Source organism: Erythrolamprus reginae, chromosome 6 (assembly GCF_031021105.1).
Source record: "Erythrolamprus reginae isolate rEryReg1 chromosome 6, rEryReg1.hap1, whole genome shotgun sequence".
NCBI lineage: Eukaryota > Metazoa > Chordata > Lepidosauria > Squamata > Dipsadidae > Erythrolamprus > Erythrolamprus reginae.
Genome location: NC_091955.1, coordinates 58,246,835 through 58,262,836, shown reverse-complemented (window position 1 = coordinate 58,262,836; position 16,002 = coordinate 58,246,835). Strand labels below are relative to the sequence as shown.

The 16,002-nt window shown below is 38.7% G+C and overlaps 1 protein-coding gene across 1 annotated transcript in view; it reads left to right on the top strand.

Moving 5' to 3' along the window:
• The window catches only part of CDK17 (cyclin dependent kinase 17), an 88,713-nt gene that overhangs the window by 40,299 nt on the left and 32,412 nt on the right, over positions 1-16,002 (top strand). Inside the window, exons 3-4 of the mRNA XM_070755860.1 lie at positions 11,145-11,309; positions 15,687-15,820. Coding sequence (XP_070611961.1) covers positions 11,145-11,309; positions 15,687-15,820 — 299 coding nt within the window. The remainder of the gene's footprint in view (positions 1-11,144; positions 11,310-15,686; positions 15,821-16,002) is intronic.

Below are 16,002 nucleotides of genomic sequence, written 5' to 3'. Positions count from 1 at the left end.
CACACTCATCAAAGTTAAATACTGTTGAAAAACTGTCAGAGCTCAAATATTAAGCGTATTAATGCATATTAGAGCCGGGGTGGCGCAGCAGGTAGAGTGCTATATTGCAGGCCACTGAAGCTGACTGTAGATCTGTAGGTCAGCGGTTCAAATCTCATCACCGGCTCAAGGTTGACTCAGCCTTCCATCCTTCCGAGGTGGGTAAAATGAGGACCCGGATTGTGGGGGCAATATGCTGGCTTGGTTGAAAAGTGCTATTGCTAACATATTGTAAGCCGCCCTGAGTCTAAGGAGAAGGGCGGCATAAAAATTGAATAAATAAATAAAAATTGAATAAATAAATATTAAGGAAACCTAAAAGTATTTCTGAACTAAAAGGTTTTGTAAGAAACGAGGGAATTGAAAAACAATAATAAAAACATTTTAAAAATAATTACAGGAAAATTTTACAAATTGTATTTATAGCCAAAGGAGTTACAAAATGCAACTGTGAAAAGTGTACAAATTTCTGTATCTGTCATATTCACTGGGTTTTTTTCTTTTTTAATTTATAAAAAAATGTGAATAGGTGTTCAGAATGTGATTACTATTATACTTATTAGTGTATGATGTTGTTCCATTAGCCAGGACGCTACAGTGCTAATGCAGAGTGGCAGCTTGGCTGCCAATTTTCTAGATCTGTCATGGTACATACTTGCATTCTTCCGAAGGTGCACCACAGGAGGGAGGGCTAGCTTTGCAGCAGAAAGAACGACAAGCAGCTCTTATTTATTATTTATTTATTATTTGGATTTGTATGCCGCCCCTCTCCGAAGACTCGGGGCGGCTCTTCCTATAGCACCATCCAAGGTCTCCATCCCTCTACTGGAGCCGCCCTGCAAATGGGTGTCAAAACTGGGAAGGTTCACAATTGGTAGGAATCTGACCACCTGCATGAACAAAAGCTCGTCTACTCCACCAAAGTGGCATCTATCTACTTGCATAGCACATGCTTTTAAATTGCTGGGGGGGGGGGCAGAAGCTGAGATGAGTAATAGGCACTCAACCCACAGGTGAGTGAGCTCGATGGTAGGGCCCGATGGTAGGGCCCGATGGTAGGGCTCGAACTGCTGGAGCAGAGACCATCTCCAGCGTCATTAAGCCACTGAGCCACCTCCCTTCAGGATGTGATGTTTAAACCTATACTGTAAAGGTTCAGCTGATTTAGGAATAATTGGAACATGCAATTTCACTAAAACTACATTCATGGTAGAAGAGCCTTTGTTACTTGTATTTCACTTTTCCTTTTACTGTAGAAACAAAGATGAACTTAATTATAATGTGTAGCTTCCATGTTTATTAAATAGGCAGTTATTTTATAGTTAATGGATAGAAACATAGAAACATAGAAGTCTGACGGCAGAAAAAGACCTCATGGTCCATCTAGTCTGCCCTTATACTATTTTCTGTATTTTATCTTAGGATGGATATATGTTTATCCCAGGCATGTTTAAATTCAGTTACTGTGGATTTATCTACCACATCTGCTGGAAGTTTGTTCCAAGGATCTACTACTCTTTCAGTAAAATAATATTTTCTCATGTTGCTTTTGATCTTTCCCCCAACTAACTTCAGATTGTGTCCCCTTGTTCTTGTGTTCACTTTCCTATTAAAAACACTTCCCTCCTGGACCTTATTTAACCCTTTAATATATTTAAATGTTTCGATCATGTCCCCCCTTTTCCTTCTGTCCTCCAGACTATACAGATTGAGTTCATTAAGTCTTTCCTGATACGTTTTATGCTTAAGACCTTCCACCATTCTTGTAGCCCGTCTTTGGACCCGTTCAATTTTGTCAATATCTTTTTGTAGGTGAGGTCTCCAGAACTGAACACAGTATTCCAAATGTGGTCTCACCAGCATTCTATATAGTGGGATCATAATCTCCCTCTTCCTGCTTGTTATACCTCTAGCTATGCAGCCAAGCATCCTACTTGCTTTCCCTACCGCCTGACTGCACTGTTCACCCATTTTGAGACTGTCAGAAATCACTACCCCTAAATCCTTTTCTTTTGAAGTATTTGCCAACACAGAACTGCCAATACAATACTCAGATTGAGGATTCCTTTTCCCCAAGTGCATTATTTTACATTTGGAAACATTAAACTGCAGTTTCCATTGCTTAGACCATTTATCTAGTAAAGCTAAATCATTTACCATATTACAGACGCCTCCAGGAATATCAACCCTATTGCACACTTTAGAGTCATCGGCAAATAGGCAAACCTTCCCTACCAAACCTTTCCCTATGTCACTCACAAATATATTAAAAAGAATAGGACCCAGAACAGACCCTTGTGGCACACCGCTTGTAACCTGACTCTGCTCAGAATACTCGCCATTAACAATAACTCTCTGATGTCTACGCTTCAGCCAGCTGCAAATCCATTGAACTATCCAGGGATTAAGTCCAATCTTCACTAATTTATCTATCAGCTCTTTATGTGGAACCGTATCAAAGGCTTTGCTGAAGTCCAGGTAGGCAATATCCACGGCACCACCTTCATCCAACACCTTTGTGACATAGTCAAAGAAATCAATGAGATTAGTCTGACATGATTTGCCTTCAGTAAAGCCATGCTGATTTGGGTCCAATAAGTTATTGTTTTTTAGGTGCTGATTTATCCTCTTTTTGAGTAGAGTCTCCATCATTTTAACTACAACTGATGTCAAGCTAACTGGCCTGTAGTTACCAGCTTCTTCTCTACTGCCCTTCTTGTGAATAGGCACAACACTGGCCATTCTCCAATCCTCAGGAACTTCTCCTGTTAACAACGATTGGTTAAACAAATCAGTCAGGGGGGTAGTAATGACAGATCTGAGTTCTTTAAGAACTCTGGGGTGGATGCCATCTGGACCCATTGCCTTATTTATCTTTAATCGTTCAAGTTCTTCTAAGACATCGGCTTCTAAGATCACTGGAGCTGAATCCGTACAGTTGGAAGCAATGCTATATCCCTCTATAGTATTATTTTGTAAGGTGTCTTTTGAGAAAACTGAACAGAAGTAGCTATTGAAATGGTCAGCGATCTCCTTATTCCCATTAATGCATGTATTATTCCCGGTACTAAGCTTCGTGATGCCGCAGTTTTTCTTCTTCTTATCATTAATATATCTGAAGAAGGTTTTATCCCCCTTCTTTACAGATTTGGCAATTTCTTCCTCTTTTGAGGCTTTAGCATCATATATTATCTGTTTCGCCTCCTTCTGTCTCATTTTATACACCTCCCTATCAGCTATACTTCCAGACTCTTTATACCTCCTATAGGCAGCCTTTTTTTCATTGACTATAGCCCTTACATCATTGCTAAACCATAGCGGTTTCTTCTTCCTTTTACCTTTAGTTATTTGTCTTACATACAGTCCAGTGGCTTTTAAGATGGCCTTTTTTAATACAGTCCACTGGATGCTCGCTCCTGCCATTTTATCCCTCCCCTTTAATTCATTATCTAAATATTCTCCCATTGCATTAAAATTTGTTTTTCTGAAATCCAATACTTTGGTTGCATTATAGGATTGCTCACAATGAGTTTTTACATCAAACCACAAACATAGATGGTCACTGCAACCTAAATTTTCTCCCACCTTGACATCTGAAACCCAATTCCCATTCGTAAAAACTAAATCTAGAATATTCTCCCCTCTAGTTGGTGTCTTAACCAGCTGTGCCAGAGCTACTCCTGTAAAGACCTCTACTATATTCTTACTTTTGCATGTAAGGGCACTGGGGATATTCCAGTCAACATCAGGCATGTTGAAATCACCCATAACCACAATATCTCCCTTTACTGCCATTTGGGTAATTTCATCCACCATCTTGTTGTCATATTCCTCGGATTGCCCTGGAGGCCTATAGATCACCCCAATTCTAATGACAGAACCTTCTTTATTTTGCATGCAAATCCAGAGAGTCTCTAGATCTTGACACGTATTTTGAATTAGTGTTGTTTTTAGACTTTCTTTAATATAAATGGCTACTCCACCTCCCCTTCTCTCTATTCTATCCTTCCTATACAGTGTATATCCTGGTATGGATATTTCCCATTCATTAGAATCCTTAAACCATGTCTCAGTTATGGCAACCAGGTCCAAATTATCTCTAGATATTATGGCCATTAATTCACAGAGCTTGTTGCTCAAGCTTCGAGCATTTGTGCACATTACCCGAAGAACATTATTTTCGTTATTAGTTTGCCCCTTATCATCAACAACTACATCTATATTATTTGCAGCTCCCTTTTCATAAGCTTCCAAAAACTGCTTTATCCTCATTGGTCGGGGACAGAAATCACCCACATCAGTTACATCTCTGTCCCCTTTACCTAGTTTAAATGCCTGTCCAAAAAAGTTCTGAATTCCTCACCGAGCACCTGGGTACCTCTGTATGATGGATGCAAACCATCCCTCTTAAACAACTCCCTATTAGACCACCTACTGACATCATGACTTACATAGCCAAAACCTTCAGCTTTACACCACTGCCTTAACCACACATTAAACTCTCTGATACACGTTGTTTTATCCTCTTGGCCACAAACCGGTAACACCTCTGAGAAAGTCACTGAATCAGTTATTTTACCCAGCTCCACACTTATAACTGTTACTGCGGTGTCCTGAAGAACAGATTCTTGTTGTAAATTTCATTTTTAAGTGAGTATGCATACATGGGAACTAAAATCTTTTAGATAAAAAGAATAATTGCAGAAGCGAAGAGAATACAGTGATACCTCATCTTACAAATCCCTCGTCATACAAACTTTTCGAGATACAAACCCGGGGTTTAACATTTTTTTGCCTCTTCTTCCAAACTATTTTCACCTTACAAACCCAAGCCGCCGCCGCCACTGGGATGCCCCACCTCCGGACTTCTGTTGCCAGCGAAGCACCTGTTTTTGCGCTGCTGGGATACCCCTGAGGCTCCCCTCCATGGGAAACACCACCTCCGGACTTCCGTGTTTTTGCGATACTGCAGGGGAATCCCAGCAGTGCAAAAACGGGCGCTTCGCTGGCTATGGAAGTCCAGAGGTGGGGTTTCCCAGCGACGGGAGCCTAAGCGAAATCGCAGCATCACAAAAAAATGGAAGTCCAGAGGTGGGGTTTCGAGGACTTCCGTGTTTTTGCGATACTGCAATTTCGCTGAGGCTCCCCTCGCTGGGAAACCCCACCTCCGGACTTCCGTTGACAGCGAAGCACCTGTTTTCGCGCTGCTGGGATTCCCCTGCTGGGATTCCCCTGCAGCATCACAAAAACACGGAAGTCCGGAGGTGGGGTTTCCCATGGAGGGGAGCCTCAGGGGATTCCCAGCAGCGCAAAAACGGGCGCTTCGGCTGGCAAAAGGGGTGAGTTTTGGGCTTGCACGCATTAATCATTTTTCCATTGATTCCTATGGGAAACATTGTTTTGTCTTACAAACGTTTCACCTTACAAACCTCGTCCCAGAACCAATTAAGTTTGTAAGACGAAGTATCACTGTATTAGATATCTGAGCACTTGTAGAAAGGAAAAAAGGAAACATTTGAAATGCAAACTACTATAAGTAAATATGACAGTTTATCAGTCCTGCTCTAGAATGGAATAGGTACCTAGTGTACCCTGACATTGCATTGAGTTCCCATATAACATGCAGATTTAGAATAGGATAAGATTTCACAAACATTAATTAAACTATAGTTTCTTAGTTCAACTTCATAAATGAATTATTACAAAATAGTTTTCCATTCTGCAGTAGAAATTTGGAATTCTAATTTTGTTTAACAGGTACAGACAGATTTTCCTTCTCTCTACCCTAACTTATAACATGGAGCAATATTTAGAAATGCATACATACGTTGTTTCAGTGATCATTATCTAAACTGCTCTTAGCACTTCAAAGGTTCTATATAAGTAATTTGAGAGTGGAATGCTTCAGATTCAGTTCAGAATAGGTGCTTCAGGATGTGTGGGAACATGAAATGAGCACCTGACTGACAAAATTGTCTAAATTGTCTTTCCAAATTGGTATAGTACCTCAAGTTATACGTACTGCAAGAAATGTACAAAAATAAGTTTTCCCTTTTGAACCACCAAATAGTAGCTAACAGCAAAGGTAAACCAGCACTCACATTTCATCAAAATCTGTTTCAAATTAATTCCATTGGCATTTGCAGCAAACTATAATGATACCTAAATAACAGTATGTACATGGTAACATAATCACACAAATGCTGTGATTACTTTCTTTGCTCACTGCATTTTGTGTATTTACATCATCACACATTTCCTGTCATTGCTCCCCTTCTCTGCCACCCATGTCAATCCTTTGGTCCAGCCATTGACTTTGCTTGTTGGATGGAACCCCCAGGAAGTTTTAAATAACAATCATGTGACCTTGGGACACTGCAACAGCCTTAAGTACATGCTGGTTGCTGAGTGTCCGACGTTTTATCATGTGGCTGCGGGGCCTCTACTACAGTCATAAGTGCAAAATCTGACCATAACTCACATTTTCCTATATTCTTGTAACTTCAAATGGTTGTTAAATGATTGGACATAAATTGAAGACTTCTTGTATTCAGAGGGAGTACCAAAATAAGATTGTGGCAAATTAAAGTTTAAATTATAAAGCTTAACAATTTACTTACTTACTTACCTACCTACCTACCTACTTACTTACTTACTTATTTATTTGATTTGTATGTCGCCCCTCTCCCTAAGATTTGTTGATTATGATTCACAAATGATAATAAGCTTTTGATTATTATTGAGTAATATTAGCATTTTTCTGTTTATTCCAATATTAAAGGAGGTTTACAGTTATTACAACTTACATGTTGTTTTAGTAACCAAACACATTGTATAGTATAGAACTCGTATTAAAATAGTTTCAGATAATCATTAAATAATGCCCTTGGGATTTATCTTATAGCACCATTATGGGCCAATTTATTGTTTGAAGTGGACCCTACCTACATGTCTCAAAATAGATTTCATATTGCGGTGCTATGTTGTGCTACAGGCATCATTGCCCTTTCTTCTGAAAGTGATTGAATAGACATACTTAATACAGTGATACCTCTACTTAAGAATGCCTCTACTTAAGAACTTTTCTAGATAAGAACCGGGTGTTCAAGATTTTTTTGCCCCTTAAGAACCATTTTCTACTTAAGAACCCGAGCCTGGAAAAATTTTCCCAGGAAATTTGAGAGCGTCACGAAGGCCCGGCCAGTTTACTGCCATTCCCCCTTTAATCCCAGCCATCTCGGGCTTTTCTGGGTTGCCAGAGGAGCTTTTCGGTGGCGCTTAAGGAGGCATTGGCTGTCCAGAGCGAACAAAGCATTTTCCTTTCTCTGGGCGCTTGGAGAGGGAATAAACCTTTGCCAGAGCCCAGAGAAAAGAAACACTCCCGTCGCTCTGCAGCCGAGGAGTCACCACAGCAAAGGAAAAGCGCCGGCTACAAAGCGAGCGAGCGAGATGAGAGGGGAGCCCTTCAGCACGGGAAGAAAGAGGCAGCAGGTAGCAGCAGCAGCCAGTGTATGGGAGGCAGCCTCGCGCAGGTTGTATTGGAGTCGCGTGCTCCCCCTCGCCGCCTCAGAGTCCGTCTTTTTTTTTTAAGCCTTAAAGTTTTGGATTTTTAAAATTCCCTTTATCTCACCTTCTTCTTTCGGCCGTGACTCTCCTCCTCCTTCTCTTCCTCCTCCTCCCACCCAAATTCCGAGCTTTTATTTCTTTCCTAGTGGGTTTGCATGCATTATTTGCTTTTACATTGATTCCTATGGGAAAACTTCTACTTAAGAACGTTTCTACTTAAGAACCTGGTCATGGAACGAATTATGTTCTTAAGTAGAGGTACCACTGTACTTCACAAATAACAGTACATTAGAAGAAGAAAGTTTGATAGAGCTTCCACATCTTTCTACTGACAAAGGGTTTAATTCACAATCTTGTTATATAAAATGCTTCCTCATCTTGTTCCTAAGCAACTGCTTAATTTTGAATTGAGTGAAAATACTGTTTACCTAAAACTTGCTGCTTCCTTTGTTCCTCTCTTATGAATAAAGTGAGAGCAGGGTTACCAAACCAGTCCCCCACTGCTAACACAGATCAGTCCCCCACTACAAATAATTGTTCTTGCCTGATAATTAGTCATGTAGCATATGGACACAGTTTTAGACAATTTACACAATATTAGACAAGAAGCTACCCAGAGTAAGGAAATTATACCACATAAAGAAAAGTTTACATTTTATATAATGATATCACAGTTTTTTTTAAAAATAACTTTAAAGCAGATCCCTTCAACACTTATAAATACTCTAAGGCAGAATTGAACCAATCCACTGGGTCATCAAATGAGGATTTGGTGCAGATCTCCAATCCTAATAAGGTACATGGAGATTCTCTTGGTAGCTCCCATTTTATGAAATGTCCTCTTTCAAGAGATACAAATGGCATTTCCTAAACAAGTTAAATCAGTGTGCATTCACAGATTAGATGATTGGATACATTACATTAGGATAGAACAGAATGTTTTGTTGTTTGGTCTAGTAATAAAGGCATAAGATTAAAAACCAGGAGATTATAAATTCTGGTCCAAGCATAAAAAACTGGCTGAGCCTTGGGTCAGTCACTCTCTATCAGTCCAGCTCACCCTGTAGGGTTGCTGTGAAGAAAATAGGAGGAGGAAGGAATATTAGGTATGTTTACTGACAAATTATTTATAAAAATAAATAAAAATAATAACATCAAGATATACACTACAGTAGATAAATAACTATATATTACAGTACTTGATTTATTTATTTATATTGAGCTTTTATTTTTGTGTTTGTCTTTGTGACTGATTTTCCTGTACTCCATTCAGAGACTGTTAGAGTAGGGATGTGTTACAAATATAGTAAAATAAATGAAGTATTCAAACCATAGAATGAGATCTTTGCAAAGAAGGGGAAATTTTTTAAGGTATTTAGAATTGGGGGAAAAATAAAAGCAAGTGTGTGGGAGAAAATTGGTTATCCTATCTTTTCAAAGCTTTCACATCTTACTCATTATTGTTTCTCATGTCTTATATGAGCAGTGAAATGCCCACATATCTGACAAGTGAATCCCTTATTATCAAATCTAGAAATTATCTAGAATTCCCTGACTGCAATTGTCCGAAAATTCAGAAAGAATAAAATACCAGTCTTGACTGCACTGGTATCAGCATCATGAAATTATGGTGATGATGGTGATAGTGATGACAATGGTGACTATGACTATCAAATATAGCTATTTCTGTTCCTTCTGCCTTTTGGATTTGCGTATGCATTGTCAAATTACAAGAGGGAATTCTTCCAATTCCTGTTAGGGTGTTTTTATATGAAAAATGCCAACTAAACATTATATTTTGGGAGCACTGGAACTCACTCTGATTCTAACCAAAGCTATTATAAGACTCACATAAAATATAGGATGCCTGACAAACCACCCTATGGCTTGCTTCAGAGAAAAGAAAATGAGTTGCTAAACATTATCCCTAAATGAACACAAATGGATTGTGGTTGAGCAGTAGGAAGAATCTTTTTATAAAATATGTTAACATTATGGAGCCATCAGAAGATTTTCACAATGGTTTGCAAATGGTTCAGTGCTCCTATTAACTTTCTACGTAGCATAGAAGAAAATATTTGTAGCTCAGGGTTGGTGCTCTATAAGTTTGGTTGTTTTCTTGCCAACATTTCATTATCCAAATTGTATTAAAGTGCCAATGCATTGATGATGTTACCTTATTTGGTTAATAAAATATCTACAAGAAAGCAACCAAGTACAGAGAGCACCAAGCTCCCCCTCCCAATCTTCCTATGTTTCACAATGTATTGGAGCACTAACGTGTTTTCCTGAAAATATGACCTACTCTGAAATTAAGCCCTAGCCTGAATTTTGGGGATGGACATAATATAGGGTGTAACATAGTATCTACCCAAAAAATAAGCCCTAGTGAAGGAAGTATGGCCAGCACAGGAGGCAGCCCTTCCCCAGTCACCTTTTGGAGGCTTGGCCCCTTAATCACTGCCCATGGATCAGCTGAGCCAGCAAGGGCCAGCAGCTGCCTCTCATTCTATTTGTGGAGCCCTCCAAGTGCAATGCTCTGTCACAGCTTTGGAGCAAACCTCCATCTTCCCTGCGTTGGATTGCAAGGCTGAAGGCTTCAGAGGGGACATTCTTTGGGATGTGCATCTGTGCAAGGGTAGAACAATCAGAAATGTGGGCAGGGGTTTCCTGCTCATGGGTGCAAGACAAAGCCTCTAGCCTTGCAATCCTCCGCAGGGAAGACGGGGCATTGCATTAGGTACAGGGATAGGCAAAGTTAGCTCTTCTATGACATGTGGACTTCAACTCCCAGAATTCCTGAGCTAGCATGATTGGCTCAGGAATTCTGAGAGTTGAAGTCAACAAGACATAGAAAAGCCAACTTTGTCTACCCCTGCACTAGGAGACCTCCGCAGGTAACATTTCTGAAATGTTCAGTTTTAACACTATACTCTCAGGAAAATCTCCTCTCCCCCCCCTCCCCAAATCAGGGTTTGATTTACTTTCTGGGAAGTTTTGTGCTGAGAATGGTCCATGCTTTCTCGTTCCCTTCTTTCCCCTCCCCTCTTCCGGCTGTCCACTTCAGCCTTCGCAGACAACCATCCGCCAGGGTGAAGGATCTCTTGTGGGGTGCGATCGGACTTCTAACTCCAACGGACCCGGTGGCTGTGAGCTACCGCAATCCAGAAAGGGGAAAGAGCTGATGGGTCTGTGGGAAGTTCTGGGAGTTGAAATTCACAAGTCTTTAAATGGCCAAGCAGCTGCCCATGCTGTTGCTGACCTCTTTGCCCTCCTGATAGCACTGCTCTCACTGTAACTGATCCAGCAAAAGAGAAGAAGCTCTCTCCATTTGTCAGGCATCAATGGCTGAGGGAATAGGAAGGCAAAATAGTTGAGAGATGTGTCCTATGCCTCAAAGAAAAGTTAATATTTTGCTTCTAGACAGTTTACATAGATACTCCAAATACGGCTGTATGGTAACTCTACTGTTTTCTTTCTCAACATGTTCCTGAATTTCCCTGTTGCGGGATGAACTGGCGGGTGCTGGCCAATCATAGAACCCATTGTGAAAAATGGCAGACCTCCAACATCGCACAGCATGCACTCATTTCTTCATCAGTATACAGGATCCTTCAAAAAGCCTCCATTACGAAGACCACACAGCGTTATAGGGGGCAGTCTGGGTTCTTTTATGGCAATGCCAAGAAATGGAAGCAGATTAGGTAATGTGTTTTTTTAATATCCTTTAAATTAATAGATTCTCTTCTTTTCTTTTCTTACCCTCATGCTATCACAACTGTAGTATAACAGTCTTGTGTAATACCAGTTCCAAATTGAGATATTAGATATGTTCATTGCATTTCAAATGGTGTAAAGCAGAGTTTTCAAATATGATGGCTATGTTATTAAAATAATTATATATATATGGTAGCTGGCTGTATAACTAAATACATCATCCAAATTCCACATTGTGCTAGTACCACAACAGTTGGATGTTAATTCTCCTCCTACTGCTTCAGGTCAAAAGTACATTTTTCAACATTTTCTGTTGGACAGTAGCCTTTCAGTGTACTTAGGAAGCTTACAAAACAGTGATAGTTCTCAATGTTACAACCTAACAGCTGTTGCTTATTGTATGGTTCTTATTCAGTAAAATCTGTCCAGACATCAATATTAATAGTGATTCATGGCCAGTTCACTATGAACTTGAGTACCATAATTTTTATTTATTTATTAGATTTTCCCTTTACAATAAAAAATGACACTTGGCCATTTACATTGATCCAGTAAATTACAATGAACATCTATAGTATATATGCCGCCCCTCTCCATAGTCTCCGAGTCTTCGGAGAGGGGCGGCATACAAATCTAAGTAATAAATAAATAAATAAATAAATAAAATAAAATAGACTCGGGGCGGCTAACAACAGCAGTAAAACAGTACAGCAAAATCCAATACTAAAAAACAGTTAAAAACCCATTACTGTATATAAAAACCAGTCATACATACAAACATACCATGCATAAAATTGTAAAGGCCTAGGGGGAAAGTATATCTTAGTTCCCCCATGCCTGGCGGCAGAGGTGGGTTTTAAGCAGCTTACGAAAGGCGAGGGTGGGGGCAATTCTAATCTCTGGGGGGAGTTTGTTCCAGAGGGTCGGGGCCGCCACAGAGAAGGCTCTTCCTCCGGGTCCCGCCAAGCGACATTGTTTGGTTGACGGGACCCAGAGAAGACCCACTCTGTGGGACCTAACTGGTCGCTTGGATTCGTGCAGCAGAAGGCGGTCCCTGAGGTAATCTGGTCCGGTGCCATGAAGGGCTTTATAGGTCATAGCCTCAACTCATCCCTTCACAGTTTCCCAATGAAATTTGTTTTTTAATAATTTAAGGAAAGATGGTATAAATCATTGTTTTTAGAGAAAGCTGTTCCAAAATATGAGTAGAACAATGGAAAGAATTGCTTGCATACCTGTGCCTGTTTTATCAGACAAAGGTGATAAATTAAAATCAGAACCTCCAGGACCTTGGACCCAGTACTGCATCTTATGCTAAAAAATATTAAACATTTGAATATAAAGAGTTTTCCTTTATCAATCTTCTATTCTCCCTTCTAGTATTTTCTTGTGTGCTACTCTACTTTCACTTTCATGTGTCCTTTTGCAAGTACTGTTGATCCAAACTGCACACAGAATATAAAGAGTAATGTTATCTTAAATTTATATATGGAAATTGCTACAGTCTTATTTTCAGTTCCTTTTTCCATTCATATGATAAACATTTATGAATGGCTTTCCTAAGTGGGAAAAAAAGATAATACAGGGTACCTTGAGCTCATTAGCTTGAACTGACAGCTGTGAAAATCTGCTTGCCCAAAGCTTATAGCCAATCTAGTCTCCTTCCTATATCTATCAGCAAACCATCCGTTTTCAATTATATTGTTGTCTAAATCAATTATATGGATTTATGTTACTGTATCCATGGCATATTGCTTAAATATTCATGAGTGCATCAGGTCTTCTTCCTATCCTTACCGAAAATTAACTGACAAACTTGCCTGTTCTTTGTCTGAATTAGGTTTCCCAGAGGTGTAATGTTTATGTCAATAAGCTTGGGACATAGAAACATTTCTTGTGAACAGAGTATTGTTTTATCTGATAAGGAGATATGTAAAGATTGGTCTGGCTCATTTCCTGCATCTGTAACTTAATTCATTTAGGTGATTGCTTTAAATAAGCTTTAAAAAACGGAATTTTTTTACCCCTAATTTGAATTATTTTTACTATGCAGTGCTTTTTGTTAATTTTTAAAAAAAATCATTTTTGCTTTTCAAGTAAATAAAAGCTTATTCTTCAATTCTTCGGGATTGGGCAGCATAGAAGTCAAATAAAAGTCAAATAAATAAATAAATAAATTATTCGGGATTAAAGATATTTTTTTTGCAATTCTGTAGACCAGTGATTTTCAACCTTTTTTGAGCCGCGGCACATTTTTTACATTTACGAAACCCTGGGGCACATTGAGCCGGGGGGGGGGGGGGGGATAAAAAAAGTTTGAACAAAAAAATTCTCTCTCTCTCTCTTCCTCCCCTTCGCTCTATTTCTTTCTCCCTCTTTCTCTCCCTTCCTTACTCTTCCTTTATCTCTCCCTTTCTTTCTCTTCCTTCCTCTCTTTTTTGCTCTCTTTCTCTCTCCCTCCCTACCTCCCTCTATGTCTTTCTCTCTCTCTCCTTCCCTCCCTCTCGTTCTCTCTCTCTCTTTCTCTCTCTCTCTCTTTCTCTTGTTCTCTTTCTCTCTCTCTTGCTTTCTTTCTCTCTCTCTTGTTCTCTTTCTCGCTTGCTCTTTCTTTCTCTTTCTCTCTCTCTTGCTTTCTTTCTCTCTTGCTTTCTCTCTCTCTTGCTTTCTTTCTCTCTGAGCTTCGCGGCACACCTGACCATGTCTCGCGGCACACTAGTGTGCCACGGCACACTGGTTGAAAAACACTGCTGTAGACCAAAGCAAATCCATCTCAGAAGACAATTGTCACTTCTGATCAACAGAAGTCTCTTTTGTATTCTTAAAAGCTGAATGATTTAAAATGTTGGTGTCTCAACATTAGCTCCGAAAACAAAACATCTATAGGTGACCTTTTCAAACAATGCCTTCATCTTTCTCAGTGTTTCCTATATATCTTGTTAAAACGAATATTGTCATATATAAAAGACTATCCTCTTTTACTACACTTTTTTAACCTGCATTATACCTCTTTCAAATTTAATGTCCTTTGAAATGCTATTTATTAGTAATTTATCAGCTATTTATTAGTAGCATCGATGTACTGTACATAAAAAGTACCAAAAATCTTTAATGGTTCTTTATTACTTATTAATTTATTATTTCATATTTTTTTAACCGCTCATCTCCCTCAGGCAGGGGATTTTTTATAGTTTAATCTAACATATTGGAGATTAATGGGCAACAACTCTTGTTTGTAGAAGGTACCCAATGATAATTCACTCTGTGGGGATTGGGGATTGGAGAGGAGAAAATGTTTCAAAGTGAAGTTGCTTGTCTGTGGCTATGTGCCATTTTTACTCCACAGAATGTGTCTTGTCCTCTCAGGGCCCAAAAACCTTTCCTTTTCTGGAAATAAAGATTATGGGCAGTTGGTCAGTGTTCCAAAGCACTCACAGCGTCCTCCCTTAAAATAGAAGAATTGAAAGGAGATCATAGGGGGATGATAACGGGAAAGGTGCAGAGAGTAGGAAGAGATGAAATGATTAACATGTAATTAGGATATTGCTACATAATTATTTTGAAAAACATGTTTGCAAAGTAGTTTTGCTAAATTAAGAAGTATGATGGCTGAACTTTGGTCACACCCCCCCCCCAAAAAAATATGCCATCTATTTTCCAGTCATTGTTACATCTAAAAGGTGCCTGTAGCAGCTATTTAAAGACACCAGGTACTTCTTATTAGAAAAAGGTTAATTTTTTTGCCATTTTCTTATGTTGTTCAAGGAAGAACAATTTTAGCAGCTTGAGTTTTATATTTACTGCAGCAAATACTGTAGTTATTGGCAAATAACAAATTTTATGTGTATTTTAATTTAATACAGCTCCTTTTTCTTACTGTATCAATATTACATTATTGCTTTTTGTTTTGTTTTTTTAAATTATAAAATTAAAGTAAGATCAATTGTTAATTAATGATTCAAGATAGGACAAAAGTGTTGTAACTGGACTAACATTTATAATTTCAAAGTATTAATAATGTGTAATATGGTTTGACTTCATATTTCAAACCAAATAATCAAATATTTATATTTATAAAGATAATCTGAGTGACTGAGAATAAAATACAGATAAAAGAACAAATAAAAATGATATATGAAAGCACGCAAACAACTACAGGTAAAACTTTCAGCAGAGAAACTAGTTGAATTAGCAAAAATGTTTCTAAATAAAAATATATTTGTCATCTGCCAAAGAATAACAAATAGAAAGCTGGTTTGCTTTCTACTGACAGAAAGTTACATTAAGGCCTGAGAACTATGACTGCAGGTGATGGAAAGTTCTTTCTCAAGTATCAGTTAAATAATTATTGGTTTTGTTCAATTTAGATATCGTACACGAAAACCTAAAAATGGGATCAGATGGCGAGAGTGACCAAGCTTCTGGAACATCATCTGATGAAGTTCAATCCCCAACAGGTGTTTGTCTCAGGAACAGGATACACAGACGGATATCTATGGAGGTAATCTAGTTTTTCATAGGAGAGGCATTATCCTAACAAAAGACTTGAGATTTGTTTGCATTACTTTTGTTCCTGTTAGGGTGTTTTAAGTAAAGCTATTCATGTTCAGAGTAACTGACCCTGTACTACATATTTAATCTGATTTTTAAAAAATTGAAAGTTATTATTAAATGTGTAACATA